A 23,859-nucleotide genomic window follows, 5' to 3' on the forward strand; every position below is an offset into this window, starting at 1 on the left:
ATCTGTTATTCTGCTGTGTATATGTGATTGTTACTTGCAGATTCTAGGGTATAGATTTTATTATTATCCATACTTGACCATACTCCAAAATTTATGGTACAGATGAAGACCTGTACATTTCAAAAGTGATGTTAAAGTCAGTGGATTTTGCTGGCCATAATAGTGTGGGATTAGATGCTTTGAATGATTGAAATAATCAACTAAACTTTTCTAGAAGTATTAGTGCTAAGCAGATAACCAAATGGTGCATTTTTTTACTCTCTATGAATTTGGATCAGGCTGGCTCCTCTTCATTTTCGACAGTTTTAGATTATTGTTGGATCTGTCTTTGGAAAAATCATTAAACAAGACTTCCTTCTTGAATGCCAATCTAGGTAAAACCTAATCATCCCTTGACATTTGTTGAAAAGAATAGGTGATGTCCACAAGGGCCCAGCTAATGTTTCCTGCTTTGAATCGTAAGTTGTAATTCCCATAGTTCTGTGACCTACTGCTGGAACATAGTAAGTTCCCCACCCCCAGCCAGCCAGTTTATCTCAGTATACATACACTAGCCATATTTTCCTTGTTGACCGGTACTATGGGATGCATTAGAGGCATGAAAAACATGTTAAAAAACCCATTCTGTTCCAGTATCAATTGATATTCCACAGGGAGGCAACATAAATCTCCCATGACAAAAGCGACATACCAGGTCTGCTTTATGAAGATTAGAGATCTTGGACAAACATCTTGCTTAAAAACCCTTTTCCAGTGACTCACATTATAGATGAATAAATGCTACAATGCAAGTCTTTATGGTAATGCAACGTAAAGGTTTTGAGAACCTCTCTACTGATTCTGAAAGCATTGTTTGGAAACTAATTGTATTCAATTTGTAGCTTTTTGTGGCCCTTCACATGGTATGGTATGATAGGGTAGAAAGGGCCAGCTGTTCTTGAAACCAGTTTCAAGACTTTAAAAGAGTTTTTTATCCTTCGGGCTCTCAATTGACATAATGTCTGGGGTCTTTACGAACAGAACAGAAATATTTTGTAATCACTTGTGTAAAATCAAGAAAAATTAATAACCAGTTCTTTGTATAAGAAACAAAGGTGGAAAGCACAGAAGCATTTCTTGAAGGCAATATATAACTTTCAGCCCAGGTAGGAATTGATCTTTTGAGTAAGGTAAGCACAAGAAATAATGCAAATGATTTGCAGCAGTGAAAAGAGTTCCCAGTGGTGTTTTCTGTAAGTACAGAAATCAACTGCCAGTGGAGGTCAAGGAAAGTTTATCAGTGGTGATTTTTAGGAGCCCGTCAGAATAATGTCAGGAACTGATGTAATTTTCTGACCTGCGGAGCAGAATATGTTTGAGTAATACTATTCACTACTGGCATATGATGATGATGAGGGGACTGAGAAGGGAACAGAGCATTTCTGGCACAGCAGGAGACCCCACTGCGATAGGGTGTAGACAAACCCACTTGACCTCCAGCAGACCAGGCTTGCAGAGACTTCTGCTTCTAGGTCTTTGGGGGCCAAATGGAGTCCCCAGAGCAGGGCTGTTGAGGTTCATGGTTAGATCACTGGCTGACAGTGCCCAGGGACTGCCTTGCAGCACTGAAAAGGTTAGTCCCTCTTGGCTTAGGTACAGCTGATCCTGCCTGTCAGCTGTGGGATAATCTAGATGACTTTGCAAGACTTCTTTGTCCAATTTTGGGTATCTCCAATCTATGTTTTAACTTTGAGGTCATTCTTTCTTTCAAGAGCAAAAAAATGGATTTGAAATTGAATACTGGGGAAAGCTAAGTAAAACTGAGCAAGAAGTCCATAACTATAATAATATTCACCAGCTTGAGAGAAATTTGAAGTGTCTGGTTGACAAAAAAATCCTTTAACACAAAATCTGAATGCATGCATTTTTTGTTACATAGAAGCTGCAAATATCCTTTGTGAAATTTAAGATAGCAGTTCCTACGTACACGTCATTTATTCCAAGAAATATGGGATTCATAGAAATTGTTCCCTTTTTATTTGGAACTCTATGAAAGCACTGGTACAAAACAGGAAAAACAACACAATTAGCCCTGAGTTTAAACACTGAAATCAGCGACAGATAACATGTAGTAGTGTCCTATTGAAGACTGTTACTGTAAATTTCAAAAAGGAATCAAATGAACAGAAGAGGGCTTTTTGTTGTTTTCTTTAGTATCATACCTGGGTTTTCTCTTGTTTTTATGTTTGTCCCTCTTAATGCTGAGATTGTGGAAGATGAATCTGCCGTCCTGGTTATTCTTCTGCTCAGGGTGTTTAAGGTTTGCATGTAGTTTTGTGTACAGTGTGCCTGTGCAATTTCCATCAGAAGGAGGAAATGTTTATTCAAGTTCTGAGGGGTGGGACAGTTGCTATAGTTTTAGGTAATTTTAAACAAACTGTTTGAGCATCCTGTTTAAATAGAGTTAAGTAACCACAGTTTTGTACTAGTTGGAAAAGAATTCCATACACGCATGATATGAATAAAATATCATCTTGCAGAGCATACCAAGGTTGTGATATATACTCATCTGACTTCTTGTGCAATAGAAGTTCTATCTTTGACTTTTGTTTTGCAACAAGTTCAGTGGCTAAACATAATACATTATATAACAGTATTCTACTAGAATATTTTGTATTTAAATTTACCTGTGTTTAATATCCATATTGATTTCCTTTATATTTTCAGTAGCATCTGGAGAAATGTAATTCAAATACTACTTTCTGAAATTGGGAGGAAAAAGATGTATTCACACAAATAACTTAGTTTGGGGAACTAGTGAGAATCAGGAAGGACTTATTCACAGCCAATTGTATGGAATCATAAATGAAGTTAAAAATGGTAGTTTTAGTAGGCTGGTAAAATCTATCAGTTGTGAATTTTACTTGAGGAGTCCACGTATAATGCTTTTCTGAATTCTCTGGTTTTAAGTGTTGTAAGGATTAAACTGGGAGACAAAAAACTGTAGTGAAAAGATTTGTTCTCAGGCTTGTAGCATGGATGCACATCTCAGATTTGAACCTGGGGGACAGATTGCATGATTTTTTTTTGGTTTGTAATACTTCAGTAATGAGGCTGTGGTGAACTGCATATTGGGTCCCCCAGCTGGTAGGACTTGTTTGAAAGGAAAAAAAAAAAGTTTGTATTCAGATTGCAGTGATAATTGTACTTGGCCTTATGTCTATCAATGGATTGTCTTTAAGCTGCAATCTAATGTTAATGAGATTTTAATTGGAAAACAAACAAAGGACAGACAGGTTAATGACTGATAACAATTTTTAAAAAATCTTTTAAGGGCTACACAATAATTAATGTAAACAATACATCAAAGTCTTTCCATGTCTAAGCTTTTAAAAAGGGTTTACGTAGGAGCTTGTTCCTCAACAATGGTATTATTCCACATCTAAACAACTAATAGACTGTATAGTGTCATCTGTTAAATCAAAACTGATTGGCAAGATTATCTGGTTTTACTAGGAGGAAGGTCTTGGTCATTAATCACACCTCCACAGAAAGGAGCTGTATTGAGTCTGTTATGTCCAGAGAGTTTATTACTACTGATGTTTCTGGAAATCACTCCCCTCTCCCCCCATTAAAAACTTATACATTATTTCAAAAGGAACACAAGGTAGAAGCTCTATCCAATGGAATTCATAACATCTAAAAGCAAGAAAATATAAACTGGTGGGGAGTACACATCATATATAGGTTGATGTTAACAAAACATATATAAATAAAAATCAGAGAATGGCTTTGAAGAGGGAAGGTTGTGGTAATAATCAGAATAAAGAGTAAAGGATTAGTTAGGAGGACTTACTGTAGAGCTAAAGGGTGGGTATTTTGAATGTCAAAGGGATGAAAAATGAAATTTGGGCACAGTTAATGTGGAATGAGAGGGAAGATGAAACAAGATTTCTAGTTTAAGTGACAAGTGTACATCTCCAGGCAGTGACAAGGACAGAGACTAGAAGAGAGGTTGCTTTTAAAGCCCAGTTTTGAAAACAGAAAGCATGCAGGGGAGTATCTCAATTAAGAAAATCAAGAGATGAGACTGGAATAATAGAAATTTTAAGACAGGCAGTTATGCATTCCCAGTATAGTAGTTAAAGCCATAGTCAGAAAATACTATGGAAATAGAGCGAGGTTGAACTTTTTTTGTCTTGACCTCTAGCCTGTTTACTCCATGTCCGCTTTGCTTTTAAAATCTCTTACCCATACTCTCTGTTCTGTTTTTCTTTCCATTTATTATTTTAAGTATTCTCATTCAACCATACCTTTTGAGAAATTCAGGGAAAAGCAGGTATGATTAAGGACTAAAATAAACCCTGTAAAAGAATCTTAATTACTTCAGAAAACATATTGACTTACTTTGCAGTACTTTTTTTGTAGATGCCAAGAGAGAATTAATCTACAATGTCTTTGTTTGTGATTTTGTCTTTTATTTCAGTTTATATCATTAAAGTGTTCCCAGGACTGCTTTACATTTATTTTGTTCATCAAAACATACTTCTCAAATATTATGAAAACACAGTTCAAAAAACAATGCAGTCCAAACCAAACCCATTAAATTTTCTCTTGGAACACAATCAATGATGAAGTCATACCTTGTATCTCTTTTTAAATGAGTAAACACAGTGTTGTCCCTTAATAATGCATAATATTTAGGGTGTTCGCTTTACATTCTTCCACTTCAATATCTGAATATATCCTGGTGATATATGTAGCAAGGTGCATATAATCAGGCATAGTAAAGTTGTTTCACAATTACTGTTTGAGGATGAAATCCTCTTTGCACTGAAATCACAAAGGTCTCATTGGATCACTCTGCGCTTGTGCATACATTATGACAGAAATGAAATAGTCTGTTAGAAACCTGTATTTTGATCATTAACTTTTAATGAAAAATTGGGAAAAAAGTTTAAGCAGCAAAAATCCAAATAGTGTCTCTGTTGTTGAGGTTGCTGGAAGCAGGAGAAAAATGGATTTACCAATGTTAGCTTATATGCATAAAACATTCTCTTTTTTCATGTAAATTTGAGTCCCAGCTGATCATGTCACTATCCTGACCAACAAAAGATGACAGAGTAGTTTTAACAAAGTAGTTTTCATAAGGACTGGCTATATTTCATCCAAAAGATGGTACCTTCTGATGAAGCTCTGTCCTGCTGTACATGTGCATGTTTTGCATTTTATTGTTTACCCCATACTAAAGGGTGAGAATTAGTATTTTTCTCCTCTCAAAATAAAACTCTTTCCCTGGCTCATTGTAAACAGAGAATAGAACTTTCAAACTATTTTTTTTCTATGAATTCTCATTAGGGAGCTGAAATGTGCACCCAGGAAAGCAGGAAAAGTAACTTGAAATATCAGTGTATAGCAGAAAAACGTAACAGCAGAGCAATTTTAATCCCTGAACTGTTAACTCTGGTTTTAGTAGGTATACTTCTGAAGAGGTGGTCAACTAAACTGCAGAATCTGCCAGAAATACCCCTTCAAATTGAGAATGGGACGTGCATAATAAGGAAGATGTGAAAGAGCATAGGAGAGTTAGCACACTCCAGCTCTTGGCATGGAGCTGATGCTAAAGCTTTTGTTCAGACTATCTATTGACAAGATATTCTGCTAAACAATCAACATCAAATTTTTGGTTGGCTAAATGGGAAATGTCCTGCAAAGAATGGAACCAAAATGAAACAACTTCAAATTTGAACTAAACACAACTTCTGATATTTAGAATTAACAGTTAAACATCTGGTGAAAGTTACAGAAAAAACATAGGTTCTGCTTGGATCAAACATAGACGTATTTAATATAAAAATAATATGATGTGTATTCTGACATGTTAGGAAATGGCCCCTGGTTTAAACAGTTGTGTAAGCTGGCCTTTTTTTTTTTTTTTTTTTTTTGTGCACCGTCACTGGCAGTTGGAATAGTGGTGGTATTGCCATTGGGAGCAGCAGCTCCCAGCTTGGTGGCAAGTTGGGGAATCAGAGCTGCAAGACATAGCTGTGCTCTTTTGACATAAGCCATGCTCTTTTGAGCATATGATACAGCCAGAAGCTTTGATGCTATTCTTTCGTAGGTTTTCCTTACTAGGGAATGGTAAGAAAAATGTTGGAAAATGTACCAAAGTTGCTAGCAGTGTTTTACCAGGAATGGCAGTCCACCCAGATCCTGAACTTGATCCAGCCTGGCAGTTTCTGTGTTCCCAAGATACAGGGGGAAAGACACAAGGTTTTTTTCTGCATCCTCTTTCTGTAATCAGCAGAAAGTCAGCCAAACATTTTGTAGTCTTCTCCAGGAAACATCCCTGATAAGTATAACATTTAGGCACTTAATGAGCAGGATTAATGCACACGCTTAATTTTAAGGATATTTTTAAGTGCTATGCTTTAAATCTGAGCCATAGAGTAGATGATTAAAGACAAATAGCAAACGTTTATGAATTTCTGGACTCATTTATATAAACTATATAATCTACAGGCTTGAATACACTTGTGGGAGGTTAATTAACTTCCATCTTCTATTGGTTTTGGTTGTCCAAAACAATGTCACTTCTTGTCTCCTTTTCTTCAACCCTACACACCAGACACCATGAGCTAGGGCCAAACTGCAGTGTGACATGAAGCTTGTAGAGGGTCTCCATTGGTGAAGTCCCATGCTTACACACCTGTGTATCATGTTACCAGAGAACAAAATGTTTGCATCACATGAGCTAATGCAGAGCGAGGGGTACATGCTCAGATCCATTCTCCACGTCACATGAGAATTCCCTCTACTTCTGTCTAAACTCTTCTGCGTATAGTTGTAGATATTTTACAGTAAGGTAATAAGGAATGTGAAGTAGGCTTACAAACCAAGGGTGAATGAGTAAAGAGCTGATGGTTTAGGGCTGTTAGTACAGATTAGGGAAAACTCTGACATTTTATAAGGAACATTTACGAAAAATAAGATCTAAATTTTATCAAGTGGATGCATGTCATTTCTTTGCTTATGTCTTCATCTGCATTGCCAGTTTAGATCATAAATGGTTCAAGATGCCAAGCACACATTTACTTTACTGGTGTTCTCAGTTCGGATTATTTCACTGTTTAACTTCTGGGGTTTTTTTCTAAAACACACCAAAATGGGGTGATTCCCTCAGAATCTCAGTTGCTGTTCTCAAGTAAGTTAATTTCTAGTTCCACATCATGGAAATAGGCTTGAAAACTTGAACTTTGAAGTGATAAGCATCAGAAGAAAATAAAAAGAACCTGATCTGTATTTTAGTAATGTAATTATTTTTCATTGTCTTATGAGAGTTTGAGATAATTCAAAAAGTTATATGTGTTTGAGATTGGCAGCACTGGTTTTTATAGCTTAAAAATTCTAATTTGTTTTTACATAATTTGGGAAAGATACTTTGCAGACAAAGGAGATGGTAAGAGATAAGAGAAGAAATAAAGAGCTTGAAATTTGCCCAGCAGCCTGTCAGTAGTTGACAGGATTGACTATCTCTTCATTGTTACGGCTAAATTTTAAAATCAACAGCATCGTTTAAATATCTCCATTAATATATAAAATTTATTATAATTCCGTATGTGTTTGTTGCTGTGTGGAGATTTGTGTGTGTGTTGCTTATTGCTGCATTTTGATTCTATTCCCTTATTCTCATTTCTCACATTGAGACTCTTGTATCATTTTCTTTAGGTTTGGGGGATTTGGGTTGTCAGCTTTTCCTTTTTCAGAACTGTAGCGTTTGTTTCTTTCATTTCTTGACGTAAATGCTCCAGTCACACGAAGTGTAGCTTCAAGCAGTCCTTTGTGTGACTAAAAGAAATTAGCTAAACAGCACTGTTTAATTAATTTCAGGACCGCCTCTTTTTCGTCATGGAATATGTAAATGGAGGAGACCTAATGTTTCAAATCCAGCGCTCACGCAAATTTGATGAACCTCGATCCCGCTTTTATGCAGCAGAGGTCACATCAGCCCTCATGTTTCTTCACCAACATGGCGTCATCTACAGGTACTTTTTTTGATCAAAAATAAAGTATTCTTGAGGCTTGGGGCTGGTTTTGGCTGAAATCCTCTGTCTCTTAGCAACCAGATTTAGATTAGTTGTTTGTTCCAATTTGCTTACATAGAACTTTTTTTGGCTGTTTATCATTGAGAATGTTAACATTTGAATAGCCTCTGCAGCAGTCGCCAGCTGTGTGTGCCAGTTTTGTATTATAGTCCAAATAAAGCGGTTTTGAAAAACCTTGGCACAGTGTGACCCAGAGGTGACCTTTCTGCAGATCGGTGCAATCTCTTCACTTTCCTCTCTGTGCCATAGATTTCCTCTTGGTTTCTAACTCCCTGCCACTTCCTGAGTTTGTTTGTCCTAGTTGTCTCCACTCTGATACAATCAGGATGGTCATTTGCAATGCTTTACTTATGCCCCTTCCTCTTGACTGGGTGAAGGCTTAGTCACCAGCAGGAAGTGGCTCTTTGCAGACAATTTTGATTTGCTTACAACTGCCCTGCATCTATTTGAACCTCCGTGCTGCGCCCCCCCCCCCCCCCCCCCCAATCTCTGATATTCCAACACCCGTCCACACACATTAAAAAAGTGCATATTGTTGCGCTGTGGTGAAGAATGCATCTGGAGACAGGCTTTAATAATTAAAAGTAAGGAATCACTTTGAAAATTTTCACCTTGATGTCAGTGTGTTTATTAAGTCCTTTATCTTGTCATTTCACCCTCCCTCTCTTTATTTGTTTTTAGCAGGCTGTCACTGCCTGCAATAAATTCAGGCTTTTACAAGCAGCATGCTTTACAGGTTTTGTGATACAGGTCTGTCCTGTCTACTAAAAATTCTGAGTTCTGTGGATCTAACTGAGTTTCTCTATTCTCTTGGTATTCTCACCATATTTCAGGTTATCAGTTTTGGTTTGGGGTAGTCACCTCAGGGACAGGCAGTCTCTGATTTCCTGAGCAGAAGCATCAAGAAAAGGATGTGGAATTTGTCACATCTCAGGATTCATATTAAGGCTGATCTTAAGAGTACTAGAAATTGAAAGAAGTGAATTTTAAATGTTTAGTAACCAGGACTGAGTAGTAACTTCCATTAGAGGCCATTGTCTTTCCCACCAATTGGGGTTTAAAGGGAAATGTCTAAGAGAAGGAGTCTGTTTTCCAGAGACATAGCAAACAGCAAGGCATTGCATCTTCTAAGGAAATCTCTGTGAAAGTGGTCTTTCAGTCAAAAATCCAGTTCTCTTTAGAAAACTTTCTTGCTAGCTGCAGCTCTTACTCTCCATCTTTTATTAACACTGGTATGGTGTTTGCATACTGGGTTGGACTTTCAGCCCTACTACTTTGCATACGTTTGTTTTCAAGTGCTGAAGATCCAACATATTTCTTATCTTATTGCCTGTATCACATTTTCCATTAATTGTCTGCATTTATTTCCAAAGCTATGTATTTGTACATTTAGATAGTAGAACATGGCAACTTCAGAATTTAGAAGTATCCATTATAAAGGAAACAGACAAGATTGGTACTTTAAAAAGTGAAGGATTTTGAGGATTTGTTTCCATAAACAGACTAGAGCTAATTTCCTCTTCCTGAAAACTGAAGTTTAGACACTTTGTAATTGGTGGTCATTTTAGTGATTTCTGTGAACCAGCAAGAAAGAATTGGTAAAACTACCTTCTGCCTTCTTTATACGAGTGAGCATTCATTCTCCCTTTTCCCTCCCTGCTCCCATCCTTTGACACACATCCTCTTCTCTTTCCTCATTCTCTTTTCTTCCTCTTTTACCTTGTCTTATATGTAGCTTTTGCTGTGTGTTGGCTCCCAGCTGCATTGAATCACTTTGTGTGCCTGTGATCCTTCTATGACTTTTTATCATCAAAATGCTTCAATCCCAAAAGAATGTCATTCTGATGAGACAATGCTTTGTAATTTAAACTTTGCAAGATACTCTCAAATTCTGATTCAGAGACTATGCTGACATGTCTTTGGCATGCTACAGTAAAACTCTAAAATTGTAAATGGTGTGTTATATTGGCTGTATTATCAGAAGAGGCGAAAGAAGAGAAATAACATGAGTTGTAGGATGAAAGCAGAAACTAAATAAAGCAACACAATGAACATTAGGAACATATTTAGTTGTATTCTGCTTTGACATAGGCTTTTGGATATGGACATAGTAATGTCTGTAAGAATAACTGATTTTCCCAACCAGGGGATATGAGGAGCTTCAACAATTCCTAGAATGTATATTGAAGTTACTCTATAAAATACAAGTAGAAGAAAGAAGTTAAAGATTATCTTAAAAGAATTAATTGTAAGAAAATGTCACAATTCATTCATAGTGTGCCAGGCCCTGGGAGAATGCATTTGTTGATGTCAAGCATATGTTAGAATAGTTGTCTTGCACATAACAGTTTCCGCCTGATTATTCCATACCTCACTGCATCATTTATTACAATGTTAAAAATGAATTGGGATCAAGTCAATCCTTTACACTTCCAAAGCTCTTCTTAGCTGGCAAACAAGGAAAGGAAAGGGGGGGGAAGAAAAGAAGAAAACCTTTGCTTTTGAATAACTACCAGTCATAACTACCTAACATGCCTTCAGATATTTTAATAAAGAATACTTGTCTTCTGTGTAATTATATCTCTAGAGAAAACATTGCGGTATGAAATTAATGGTTATTCTCCAAAGTGGGAAATGCTGCTTGTGTGGGCAGTACTTCAAGGAAAGTGGGGAGTATATAAATAAACTAAGATGTTTGATGGAAATGCAGGTTTCAAAATAACTGCTATACCTTCTGATCTTTTTTCAGCCATGTATGTGGAAGTATTTATTTGGAGCCAAACATAGTTATATTTTTGGAAGTAAATAACTAGCTTTAGCTCATGCTTTGGCTTGTTGGTTAGATTTTTAGAAAGTGCTATGATGATAATAAATTATCATCTTATATAATAACTAGTTTATCCTCATTTCCCCTGAAGTTCAAAGAGAAAGCTAGCTCCCTGTTTGGCAATAGAAATTATTCTGTAAGTTCACATCTTTGCAACTGGCCCAACAGTTGTTCCCAGACTTGTCCAATTATCTGTGTGCTCACTTGAATTACATACCTTCCTTTTGTTTATTGAGTTTGTGTTAGAAATAAAAATGAACCTCACAATTTTTATATATAAAGATGCTGCTGTTACTAAATGCATCCTGTATGACAAATAAACTTTAGGATAATTTTCAGTATGGCATTTTTAAGGTTACTGTTGTGTCAAAAACACTTCAACAACTTAATGAAAATATTTGCATTATCCCTGCCACCTTCCCTCTCATCTGGCATTCAGCTATTCAGTCACATGTCAAGCTGGGGCCTGATAATACAAGTAGAGTCAATCAGACACTAGAAAAGTTTCAATCTCAGTTTCTGGCAGTTGTTGTTGTTTGTGTTATGCAATTTGAAAAAATGTGCCCAAGCTTCAGGAATTAAGGGCTAGACTGTGCATCTCATTTTGCCTTTGAGCTGAACTGGACTTTGAACTCCGCGATGAAAGGTTGTGAACTATGTTCACTGTCACCTCTCCCTGGAGTCTGGTATATTTAAAGTGAGTCTTCATCACCTTAATATGTATTCTCATATAAAGGAGGATGCAACAAACTGTGTGTTAAGAAACTGCTAGTTCAATACTCTGGTCTTATACTGATTTTCAACATTCTTGTGCACTTTCTGCAGATATATGTAAACGTTACATGTTCTTGTTTCACCTGCAGTTGTTGGGCTGAGGATAGGAGTACCAGGGTGAGAGTCTCTGGCTCTCAGAGGAGTTCAAGCGAGGTGACACAAGTGGCCCACTCTGGCCTGAAATGCATCCAAAGAACTGTTGTCTCCCCAGGCAGGGACATCAACACTAGAATGGGGTACCACGTCATTAACATAAATGCCTGTGTCCCCAGTTCATATTTAATTTAGGGAATAACTGTGTGACCTACAAACCTTGTTTCAGTGAAGACCTGAAGGGCCAGTAGTTGCATGTCATGTGATCTCTGGCGTGCTCCATGACTGTTCAAGTGATTAAACAGAGTAGTCTCTCTAAAATACAAAAGAAGGAATCTGGATGTATACAATTTCAGTTCACCAGAGAGGATGAAAAATGTCTTAACTGAGAAATTAGTGTCACCTGGTTTGGGTTAATTAATTCTTTTGGTTTTGAATGTAAGGCCTGTGAGATGTTGCCTTCAAATTGTACAGCACCTGGTCACAGGGGAGTCCTCATCTGTAACTGTGGGTTATCATATTCCTCAGCAATGTGAAGTAATAATCAAGCCTGTAACTTGCTGCAGCTTTGTGAGGCTCTGTGCACTCTGTAATTAGTATGTTAGTCGTGATGAAGGATATATTAACACTGAATTGAGGAGAATGTGAATATAAATATGCTGATGCCAGTTCTTTAGTGCCTCTGGGTTTTTTCCATACACGAATACCCTAAGAACTTGTTTGAACACTAACTGAATTTTTCCTTGGATGATCAGTTTTCCCAGCATTCCCACTTATCAGGGTAATACACACCACTATTTCACAAAGACAAACTATGTAAAATTAAAACACTTTCATTAGCGTGTTTTTTATGTGAAATAAGAATATTTAGAAAGTCTGACTTCACTGGCGGTTATATGATTCAGTGCAACCTTGGCAGAGTGACGAGGAGTTATATTTACACTGATGAAAATGTTGCACGGTCAGTGGTTAACATGTTAAAAGTCATCATTCTCCCAAGTTACCTTACTGTGTTATTTCTGAGTGGCAGTAGCCAAATAAAATTCCTCTCCTCTTCTTTTTTTATTTTTTTATTGCTTTATAAAATACAAAACTAGACATGGGGCATTTTGGTTTAAATTTGGTTTTAAGTATGTAAAGATCATCTTACTGCAACTCTAAACAGTTACAGTTAAATTTTAAATTGTTGCTTGAGTATGAAAGAAGGCAAGAAAGACCTTGCACCATCAGATAGCATATTCAGAGCTAAGCACTGGAATATGCTGAACTCAAGCCCTTCCCCACATGAACTGCCTGTTGCAGGAGTCTGCTACAGAGAAGTTACAGTTTGCTTCTGGCGCAAGTGAGCAACAAACTATTTCCATCACCTTTAGTAAAAGCAGGAAGCAAGGAGCGCACTGTGCTGCTGCGTGTTTGTCTGAGTCCTGGTGTCTCCTGGGGCTGCTGCCCAAGCTGCGCCACCCGACCAGTGCTCCTGGCTACCTCCATGCTCTGCTCTGCCTCGTCTGGTCTCTGAAACTGAGCATGAGCTCCAATGGGATTTTAATCCTTGGCCTCCTGCCCTCTTTGCACTTTTTCTTGCTGGATCTAGGCAGGCCAGCAGTCACAAAATGCATAAATAAGCAGGATGTCTTCCCCGCAGGAAAAGGCAGTGGGCCGGGGTGGAGAGGAGCGGGGCTGAGGGAGATGAGAAGCAGGAAGGAGGGTTGTTTCCCAGGCTTCTGGCATTCGGACTGAGGGAGTCCACCCTGCCATCTGCCCAGCTTATGTATTGTGCTAAAGGCTGCTGTCGTATAGGAGAGCCTTTGACAAGGTTTCCAGCTGTGGAAGGATGAGTAAAGGCTGTGGGAATAGGATATGAACCACGCGGTCTTGCCAACACTAGAATGCTTTCTAAATTTCTCCAGGGTTTGGAACATAAGAAAGTCCTTAGTTGGCTCTTGCGTGGGAGTTGGGTATGCAGAGGAGCAGTGCCGGGCAGTTAATATTTAGAAGGGTAGACCAGCACCATTGACCTCATTTGGGGAATGGCAAGGTACTTCCAGGGGGAGTTCCCGGTAACGAGGTCAGCATTGTTTTTTTGTTTCATGTTTATTTCGTGCAAGATTTTCTTGTTTAATGACCGTTTGTATAATGCTGTATTGTGTAAATAAGGCTATGACCTTTACCTTCTGATAACAGTATAGGAGTGAGTTAATGTTAAATGAGAGAGGGCAGGGAGTGGGAATCTGCCAGGGTTAATGCCAAGTTTACATTCCTGTGAGGGCAGCCATTTTCCGGTGTGCTCAGTAGAAAGGGCAACAGCGCTTCTCGACAGCTAATAGCAGCGAAATATTACAGAGCATATTCGTATTTATTTCTGGGTGAATGTCAGTGATTTTAGATGATTGATGTTCATGCTTTTGTTTTATAACAGGAAGAAATGTGTGTTGTCTTTCTGCATTTGATAAGAAGATTTTAACTGAGAGAAACATATGCAAAATAAAAATACACTAGAGCTGCAGCACATATGAAACTGAAACGTACTGACACAAGACACTCCTTGTAGTTTTCCTAAAATGCTAAGACACAGCTTTGTTTCTACAGAAACATGTACATCAGTTCCAAAGAAAGTCATATTCTTCAAACAATTTTCTAACAGAACAAAGAGAATGGTTTTTGTTTCACAGTGCATTAAAAATCTGAAGGTGCTTCCTAAATGTAATTCTGCTGCTAACAGACAAAAGTCAGGACTGAATTTTGCTGTGCTTTTCAGTCATGTTTGTCTTCAAACAATGGAAAATATTTCTATAACCCAGTTGCAGTGGTATTGAAACTGTGTCATGTTAAGGGTGAGGCTTTGCCTTTTTGCATGCTATTGAATGCATCTGCCAAAGTTGCGCAGTAATACAGAGAAGTGCACAGCAAACGTTGTTCTGAGGCAATAGTCATTTCACAAAGATTTTGTTGTGCTCTTGAGATGCAGCAGAGAAGTTGGAGAATAATGCAAAATGTTAGGTGAAAACATGTAAGGAACTATTTACTGGGGTTTAAATAATGATATTAAAAATACTAAACAAACTTAAAAGAAAATTTGGAGGATACACTTCATTAAAGACGACTGTGTACAACTTTTTTCATCTTTTGGTCAGAACCTTGCTACTTTTGGCTCAAGGTTTGCATTTATTCTCCTTGCCCCTTCTTCCCCCCCCACCTTTTATCCACCTCCTTGTTATAAAAGTGCTTATCACTTAGATGTTGGTCCAGCAAACATTTGTGCATGCAGATCACTATATTCATAGCCTGATTTTGATTCAGTGAGACTATTCATATGCATGATACAGCTTCCTGGATTATTTGGGACCTTGGTTTGACTTTTCAGATTGAAAATGTGTTTATTTTAAAATAGAAAATCATCACATTTGAGAATTCGCTGTCATTAAAAATTATATGCCTTTTTGCTTAGCATTGCAAAAGGCTGCAGAAAATGAGAATTTAGCCAATCTGAAAGCTAACATAACTGAGGTATTACTGAAACTTTTGAAAACTTTAAAAATGCCTGTTCAGCTGACAACTTGTACTCACATGTAAGAAAACAGAAATAATATTGTTCACCGGAGATTAACTAAAGTGGCCTAATGAACTAAAACAGAGAAAATACAGCCAGGAAGAGCCCCAGCATTTTTGGGGAATGCATCAAAGTCTCTGCTGCTGCTACCAGAATAAACAGTGGTAGGATTACATCAGAAGGACCTTGGACAGACTAGGTGCAGTCTGACCAGGGGAATCAGAAAGTGGAACAGAATGGATCGGGTGGCCATGACTATGCTGAAAATGAGTGGAAAGGTGAAGAGTTACAAGGCCAGATTGGTAATGATCACTTAGCTTACCTTACTGGGTCAGATCTAATGCCTGCCCCTCTCCTTGGCTGACAGTGTTTCACAGAGTCCAAGGAAGCAGCTGCCCAGAGCAGCAGACAGTGGCAGAAATATATTGTCTTCATCATCTCGGCAGCATTTGGGTACATGTGGAGGAGGCAGATGTGGAGCAGGGCTAAGCAGGAATGGCAGTGAGGCCAAGGCCAGCTTTTACCAAGATGGGAGCTTGTGTGGTTTCTGCACTGTGATACACCCAGGGATGGATGGCACCAAGGAGAGACACTCTCCTGCCATCACCAAATTGAATTTTGTCACCCCAAGACCACTTATGTTGTGGATATAATGTTTTGGATTAAAAAAATTTCCTATGGTGACATACATATTATAAGGAGAAGCCCAAGCAGCACTTCTCACATTGTACACACCAGATGGGTCTTCACTTCTTGCCTTCTGCTTCTAGAATTTGTCTCCAGTAGTCAGTCTTGAAAAACAGCAGAGAGAGAAAAAAATAAAGGGGGAAGGTCAGAAGTAATGCTAATAGTTACATAAGTATGCTTATTCTGCCAGACTGTAATTTCCTTCTACTGACATATGGAAGTCACAGAAAATACTGCTCTTCAAAGCTTGTCAAATGCAAATAGTACATACAGTTGTGTACATTTTTTTTAATGTATGTTTTAGAGTAGCGGTTGTGAAAGTATTCTTCACAAGGTATTCCAGTTTTAGGGCATGTGACTGCCCCTTCAAGGGAAGGAAATGATGGGATGGTTTCGACAGTAGATGGCCAGTATAGCAGTTGGTATGGGTGCACCTTGGTATGAAACTGTGTAAGACAGAAGCACTGCCATAAAAAAAAAGGCAACCAAAGAAAGCTTGGTCACTAATAACTGGAACTGAGGAACTTCATGCGTTCAAAATGTGGAATATTAAGGATAAAATTAAGTAGTAACAAGCAAACATTATAGCACTTCACCAAGTATTTACTTATTTTATTATAGGGTTTCCAAGGGAGATCCCATGGTCTGTTAACACCCATTTAAGAAAATGCCTAAATATATTCTCACAAACACAAATAATGAGTCAGATAAAATTGCTATGGTCAATTAAGTGGGTAATGGATATTTAAAAGCTTCCAAACATCAATAAATCTGAAAAAGCTCCAAAGGAGTACTTGTAGAACAAAAATAATATGCACTTAAGAAACTGCCTGAGTACATATTTGCCTAAAGTTAACCACCAATAAGAGGACAGCAGGCGTTTATGGTGCTGTATACTGAGGACATAAAAAGGCCTATCAAATGTGTGCCAGTTCATTTGCTGATAATCTGTAATAGGTCCAAAGGGGCTATAACTATTATAAAGAGGCCCTGATTCTCATTTATATGAAAGTCTTTAAATACCTGATAGCATATAAGGACCCTCAGGTTGTGAACGAGGACAGTAGACAGCAGCTCAGCAGCGTACCCCTTGGCACAAGGCTGAAGTCAGTCTGTTGTAAGCTGGTTGAAGCTGCCTCTGTCAAAACTCTGTAAGCTGGTTTCCACAGACACTGGGGAAGAAATGCCCTCAGCGGAGGTGAGAAAAACCCTTTGGACAACACTGGGGTTTAGGCAGGTTCTCTTTTCACCTTGTGAAAATTCACAAAAGAAAAAAAAGGGGGGTCTTTTGTCAGCCTCCACAAGATCAGAGCAAGTAGAATGCTTGCACACACACATTAGGACAAAAGTTCTGAATTTCTGTGGATGACCCAAGAGAAAAAGGATTTGGCTACAATTTTTAAAACATCTGCAGATTGGGTAGAAGTTGTTCTGTCCATGAGCAAAAGGGTCTGAAGAAATTTTGAAACAGCATCCTGGAAATTCTCTGTGTAGTAATAACAACAAAACATTAACTGATATTAGTGAGCTATAGATTTTAAAGCCAGAGATAATTTGGTGATAAATCTGGTATAATTCATTATCTCTACAGCCTTTTCTCCCCTGACTCATCTATGGGTGCTCTTAGTTAGGCCAAGATAACTGTCTGTGTAAACCAAATCCAAGAGAGATATAGGCTAAAATCCCCAAATCGTGCCACAGAAAATGGGTTTTATTTTTTACACAACTTATTTAATAGGTTCCATTTAAAAATCAGTGAAACCCGGTTATGTTTGCCTAATTACAGAGATCGTAGGATGAGGGTATGAAAGAAAGTGGAAGGAATGATGCCTGGGGTAGAGTGTGCAGTAAAGTGTTGAACTGTATCATTGCTAATGGAGTACTTCATCTTATCATTTAAAGTCTGAGTCTGGGTTGAGAATCATACTATAGTGTCCCTTTCTATTTCATTTGCTATACTATCATGTCTTAATACAATGCTATAAATTGGCTAGAGCAACTCTAATATTCACATTTGTTTCAGGGTTGGGCAACATTAAGTTTAACACATTATATACATGTCTGGGATATGGGATAACTTCTGCAACTTCTCTCCTATTTTGTTTTAAAAGTGTTTTAGTAATCTTTCTCAGACATTCATTTGTTCATTAATTTTTCACTGGAATTCATACTGTGGTAATGCATAATAAAAATATGCTATAAATGTGATTATGACATGACATGGGTGTATAGAGGCTGCTGTTTGGTATATAAGAGACTGGTTCTTTAAAAATCCTGGTGCTCATTTACAGTAAGAGATCCTTCTGACACCAGAAGAGCAAAGCAGTTTTATGATGGAATTAAATTGTACTCAGTGTTCTCAGTTTAAGGCTATCACAAGGATGCAAAGAGATTTTATTGAACATTATGCTTTAATAAAAATTTATGTAGAATAGTTCTTTTGTAAGCTGTATAGTTAGGTTTCTCACCAGACTTTGTCCATATGGCTCTCTGGGAGTTTTATAGGATAATTTCTGATCTTGTTATAGAATAGAGTCTGGTTAGCAGGTCTCTGAAGAGAGACCCAGTGGCTGGGCACATAGAAGTTACAAAGATAATTCCTCTGGTTCAAAACAGTATTTTTTTTTTTTTTTAACGTTGACAGAATTGTTCAAGAACAGCACATTTTGGTCAATAGTTTACATCATCCTACTGAAGTCAGTATTTACATACAATGATTACCCAGTAGGTACCAAATGTTAGAGAATAAAATCATATTTTTGCCTCCCAAATCTTGTATTCAGAATTGCCTCTCTCTTTTAATTTCAGCTGGACTTTTAGGCTCTTCTCAGTAGCCTCTCTGTCTTCCCAGCTGAAGGGAAATCGGTATGGCACTCTGTTAACCTTGATGTTGACAAAAGTGAATACACTGTAAATTTCCTAGGTCATGTCATGTTTTATTTCATGTGAGTAACCCAGAAGTCATCTTTCCATTGCATTCATATTAATTAAAAATAGTGGGGTTCCTTGTATAAGTAGATTTTAAGTGAAGATATTATATGTTGGCACTACAGCTGAAGTAGCGTTCCCGAGCGTGTGTTTTCTAGAGGAGATGGGGGAAGGCTGCAGGAACTAAATTTGAAACAGTGCTCTAGATGAAACTTCCTCACAATAAAAGATTCTCTATTAATGTTTGTGCAGAGGTTGGGGGCTGAAAGTAATTTGATTTTGCCACACAATCATAATTTTAAAAGAGTGTTTTGTAAAATATTTTGGAGCTGAAACTTCCTGCACGAGAAAAGATTCTTTAGGAGTGCTTGGCAGAGGTTGGAGGGCAAAAGTAACTTGGTTTTGCCACACAGTTGTAATTTTAAAAGAGCATTTTGTAAAATATAGCTCTCTGTATTAACATATATAACCGTTTCTAATTGCATATTGAAGTAAGGTTTGGAGTTGGAACCATCAGTGCAAATCACAAGCTTCTATGACCTCTGTCTGGAAGCAGCCTTAGGATTTTATTTTATGTATAGATCAACACAGAAGGGCAAGTAATTCCCCTTTATTCAGGCATCTTGTCCACAATTTGTAGACCAATAATAAAGATTCTTCTCAATTTTGCACAAATCCCTCCACTGCAGTAATCTTCCATCAAACATTTTTAACTCTACAGAATTTTGAAACAGACAAATCTATCTGTATAACAGAATGCTTTTAGAAGGTTAAAAACAAAGTAGATTTAACTCACTGTTTTTACAAGAATTTCTGCAGAAGTCTGTTAAACTGCTGTTGGCTGCTGCTGTTTTGATCCTTGATAAATACATCAGGGTTAGAAAAAGTTTTAAATTAAGAGCCTACATATCATTCCCAAGTTCAGACCACGTGATTGTGTAAAAAGATGTTTAGGCATGTGAACTATGCTACTGAAATCAGAATAGAAGCAGAAATTATTAAAATATTTCTTCTGGTGATTCCATATAAGTAAACATTTTGTTGGAAGCAACATTCTTGCTGAGTTACATCATTTCATTTATGCTATATAATTTATTTAGTCCTTTCTGCATAATATTGCATCCACCACTCTGTGGAAAGGCTTTCCATAAAAAGACCCAAGAGGTTGAACTGAGACCAAAGTGAGTTTGGAAAAAATCAGTGTCTGTACAAAAGTTCACTGCAGAGGTTTTGGGTTTTTTTCTAAGAAAGCATTTTTCTCCATGAAAACACGATATAGAGCTTTAACAGGAGTCTACTTACTGCTAGGAGCTATGTTTGTTCCCTGCTAAGGAAACTCCTGGGAGCATAGGGAAGAAGTCTGATAAATTTTTTTCTTTTATAAAAAAGAAACAATGTATGTAAAAACTGTCAGCAACCCTTCTCCTTTACACTTTCTGGGCTTCATAAAGCTGCAGAGGGTATTGGCTAATCCAGAAAAGACACTGGAGTGTCGGCTCATGCTGGTGCATTAATGGCTCGCTCAGGATATGCTCCCAATCCACCTGTTCTTGTTATTGTTTCCAGACTAAAAATTTTTTTTTTAAATATCTTCTTTAAAAATTTGCAGGGTGTATAGAGTTTACACAAAGGAATGAAAGAAAAAGACGACCAATTCCAGTTACAAAGTAGGTTCTCAGCATTGTCGCATTTTCAGTTTTTCCTTTAATCTAATGGTGGTTCTGCCTGTTCTTGATGATGTAAAAGATTTGTGCTACCTTTTACAAGCAGATTGTAATATTTTAAGAGCTCTTCATCTTCACTGTGTGTTCTCATCTTTGAGTATGTTGAAGGTCTTGTCCCTTGGCTGAAAAATGGGTATTTATTTGAGTGTCATTGGTTTTCTTTCGATAAACAACCTCAGCTGAATTAAAAAGAGAACCTTTACTAAAGTTTTGAAGCTATGGGGTAAGGGAGAACAGGACTCAAGGTGAGCTTTGGAGACCATCTGCTAGCACTGAGTAGCCTCTACTGTGTGGTTCTGCATTCAGTAGGTAGATAATAAAGTTGCATGATGAATCAGCTTTCAGTCTTATCGCAGTGTTCAGACAGGCTGGTCCTCTGTGTAGCAGAACTGGACCAAAGCACAGGGTTTCTTCAGTAGCTGCAGGGAAGACATGGCTCATGCTTTTCCCTTCTTCAATGAGTCAACAATGTACTTGGAACTGGTCATTTCCAGGGGAGGTGTTGACATAACATGTGTTACGTTAACAAGTAAAAGAACCTCACTTGGCATTCATAGAAGAAAAAAAGACTTTTTCTCTAGAAAAATAATAGGGTCAGAGCACAGGACAGGGATGATGTATGCCTTAAAATAGTCTGTGTTTAGTGTGACATCGGGATGACAATGTACAGGATTGGATCAAATCGACCTATACTAGTGTAACTTTGACTTTTGTTTAATACTAATTTCAAAACTTGCACTTGATCTTAATAGGCAGTATGATGGAAACAATAGGCTTCCAACTGAGGGAAGTTTTTGACTCAGTATTGTGATTGTGAATGAAAAGCCGTCTCCCCTGTTGGACTTATATCATACTAAAATAATATTGGTATTGTTATGCAGCATAAGGTAGGTTGACCTTTAGGCTAAGGGGAAGTGTAAGGCTAACAAGTTAAATGCCATTGAAAACAACTAAATCATAAATTCAAACTGACCTCGTTTATGCATTTATGATTTAAGGAAGAAATTTAGAGATGTGGGATGAGATCCAGGACTAAACATCTGAAAGAGAGAGACTACTCAACTTTAGTTGATAAAAAATATTCTGATCCTGTTTTTCTCTGGTGTCTTGACCTTATTAAAGTTCACTTAGTATGTAATGGAAAAAACAACCAGTTTGATAGCAAAATACAGGAAATGCCTTCAATCATGGCTGATTACAGTAGCAGCTTTTCTTCTGTTGTTTTTATTTTTTTTAGAGTGCTCTTTCTATGTGCCTGAAACAATGTATAATAATAATGCTTTGGTGCCCTTTATATGATGTGTCCAAGTAGAGCAATTAAACATCTGGCTTTTTGATGGATACACACAGTGTGAGTTGTTGCAGTCAGGAGAGTGCCATATGACCTAAGTGAGAAAAATTAAGAATTATTGCAGGGCATAACTTCAAAGCCGAGCAAACTGTGTGTGTGTGTGGCAATTCTACCATGAGTAACAAGACAAATGAATGCAGATCTTTTTTAAAAATACACCTTTGTTTGGCATTCTCCTACAAAAATTGAAGTTTTACAACTAATTTGAATGAAATCTCTAGCTGGAAGGCAGGAAGACATGAAGCAGCTTATACTGAATATACACAAAGGCTCATATTCATCTCACCTAACTTTAGGAATGCAACTGAAGCTTCCAAGTCAGGATCCTGCTTGTCCTGGAGTGCATTTACAGTCAATGGAGAAGGGTAGGCTTCTTTAGGGAGCTGTGAAGCCCACATGTTCTGTGAATCACCCGCTTGGAGATATCTGTGGAGGTAGCCACGGAGGGAGCCTGGGGAAACTGTGGTACCTCAATAAAACCCTAATGTTTGATGGGATAAATCTGAGTCAGAATCCTGGAAAATACAGGAACGAAGATTACCAATAAAACCAAAGCAAAATGTTCCACAGCTCTAGTTTGAAAAGTGGATAGAATTGTGGTTGATTACTTTGTATCCTTTTATTCTGTCTTTCCTATTATCTCTATATATCCTTATGGGTTATTAAGAGTTACAATGCTTCATTGGTGAGATAACTGAATGAGAACTGCTACAGAAATGCAAGATGCTACCTGGATAGACATGCATTTGTTGGCTGTATGTCTCTATTCTGTGTAAGAAAGCTTCACTGAAAAACAGGCAAGGGATGAAAGAATTTCAGTCTTTCTGGTTAGGCACAGAAACTTTGTGTCTGAAACCCAAATACTTTTTAATTTGTGCTTGCATAATTTCTAATCGGTTGTTGAAATTACAGTGATTTTTGTCATCCTACCTACTAAGGTCACTGAGAAAAAAAAAAACAACATTGCTTTTGGTTTCAAACAAAAACTTCTGAACAGATCCAAACTCAATTAGTGTGTCTACTGATAAATTTGCTTTCTAAGGTTCTGGTAACATTTTTTCAGAATTGAGTTTTCAAAACTTGATCTGACAAGCTTTTCTAGCTTCATGCCATCCTTTCACTGTCTTTCATCAAGTGGTTTTATCAAATAATGATGTAGTATTGTTTTGTTTAAAAGGATTATAAACATACATAGTAGGCACTTTTAAGTTTGCACTCCACCTAACCTATTGTTATAATACACAATCTTATTTTTATGTTATTTGAAATACAAAAATAACAGTACGAAGCATTGAACCTTATGGAGTAGAATACCACAGCTTGAGTCAGTCCTTGGCTAAGCCTGGGGAGCTTTATTGTCTTCAGTGGGATCACCAAGGTGTCAGTGAGGACAGGGTTTATCACATTACATATTTAGCAATGACTTAACACATGGGCTTTGTAGCAGAGCCTGAAACAGTAAATATCATTAGTGGTAGCACAGATTTCACCCTGTCGTTCCCAGCCTGAATACATAGACCCAGTTAGGAATTTTTCAGCTAAAGTCTTCAAGAAAAGAAGTTATAAAATGGTGTTTTTAACCAAAGTGGAGACAGTGAGAAATACGGAAAAAAAAAAAAAAAGAAAATCCCTGAGAGAACTGCCAGTAGCCTTAACGTCAGGGCACTCACAGGGGCGGTGGGGTACCAGGACGACCAGGCCGCTCAGTGATTGTCCTGAGCACCAAGCCATTGGCTCTCCGCATGCTACTTTCACAAAAAACTTTGAACAGTCTGTGTTTTCACCCAACGTGAAACACAAATGATTTGTAAAATCTCAAGAAGCCTTACAAACTGAGAAAATCA

General features: G+C 37.6%; 1 protein-coding gene across 2 annotated transcripts in view; it reads left to right on the forward strand.

Moving 5' to 3' along the window:
* The window catches only part of PRKCE (protein kinase C epsilon), a 300,249-nt gene that overhangs the window by 237,307 nt on the left and 39,083 nt on the right, over positions 1 to 23,859 (forward strand). For both annotated transcript variants that reach the window (XM_032985267.2, XM_032985266.2), the window contains exon 11: positions 7,870 to 8,024. In XM_032985267.2, the coding sequence (XP_032841158.1) occupies positions 7,870 to 8,024 (155 nt within the window). The remainder of the gene's footprint in view (positions 1 to 7,869; positions 8,025 to 23,859) is intronic.

This window comes from Tyto alba, unplaced genomic scaffold (assembly GCF_018691265.1).
Source record: "Tyto alba isolate M040663 unplaced genomic scaffold, T.alba_DEE_v4.0 Super-Scaffold_16, whole genome shotgun sequence".
NCBI classification, from domain to species: domain Eukaryota; kingdom Metazoa; phylum Chordata; class Aves; order Strigiformes; family Tytonidae; genus Tyto; species Tyto alba.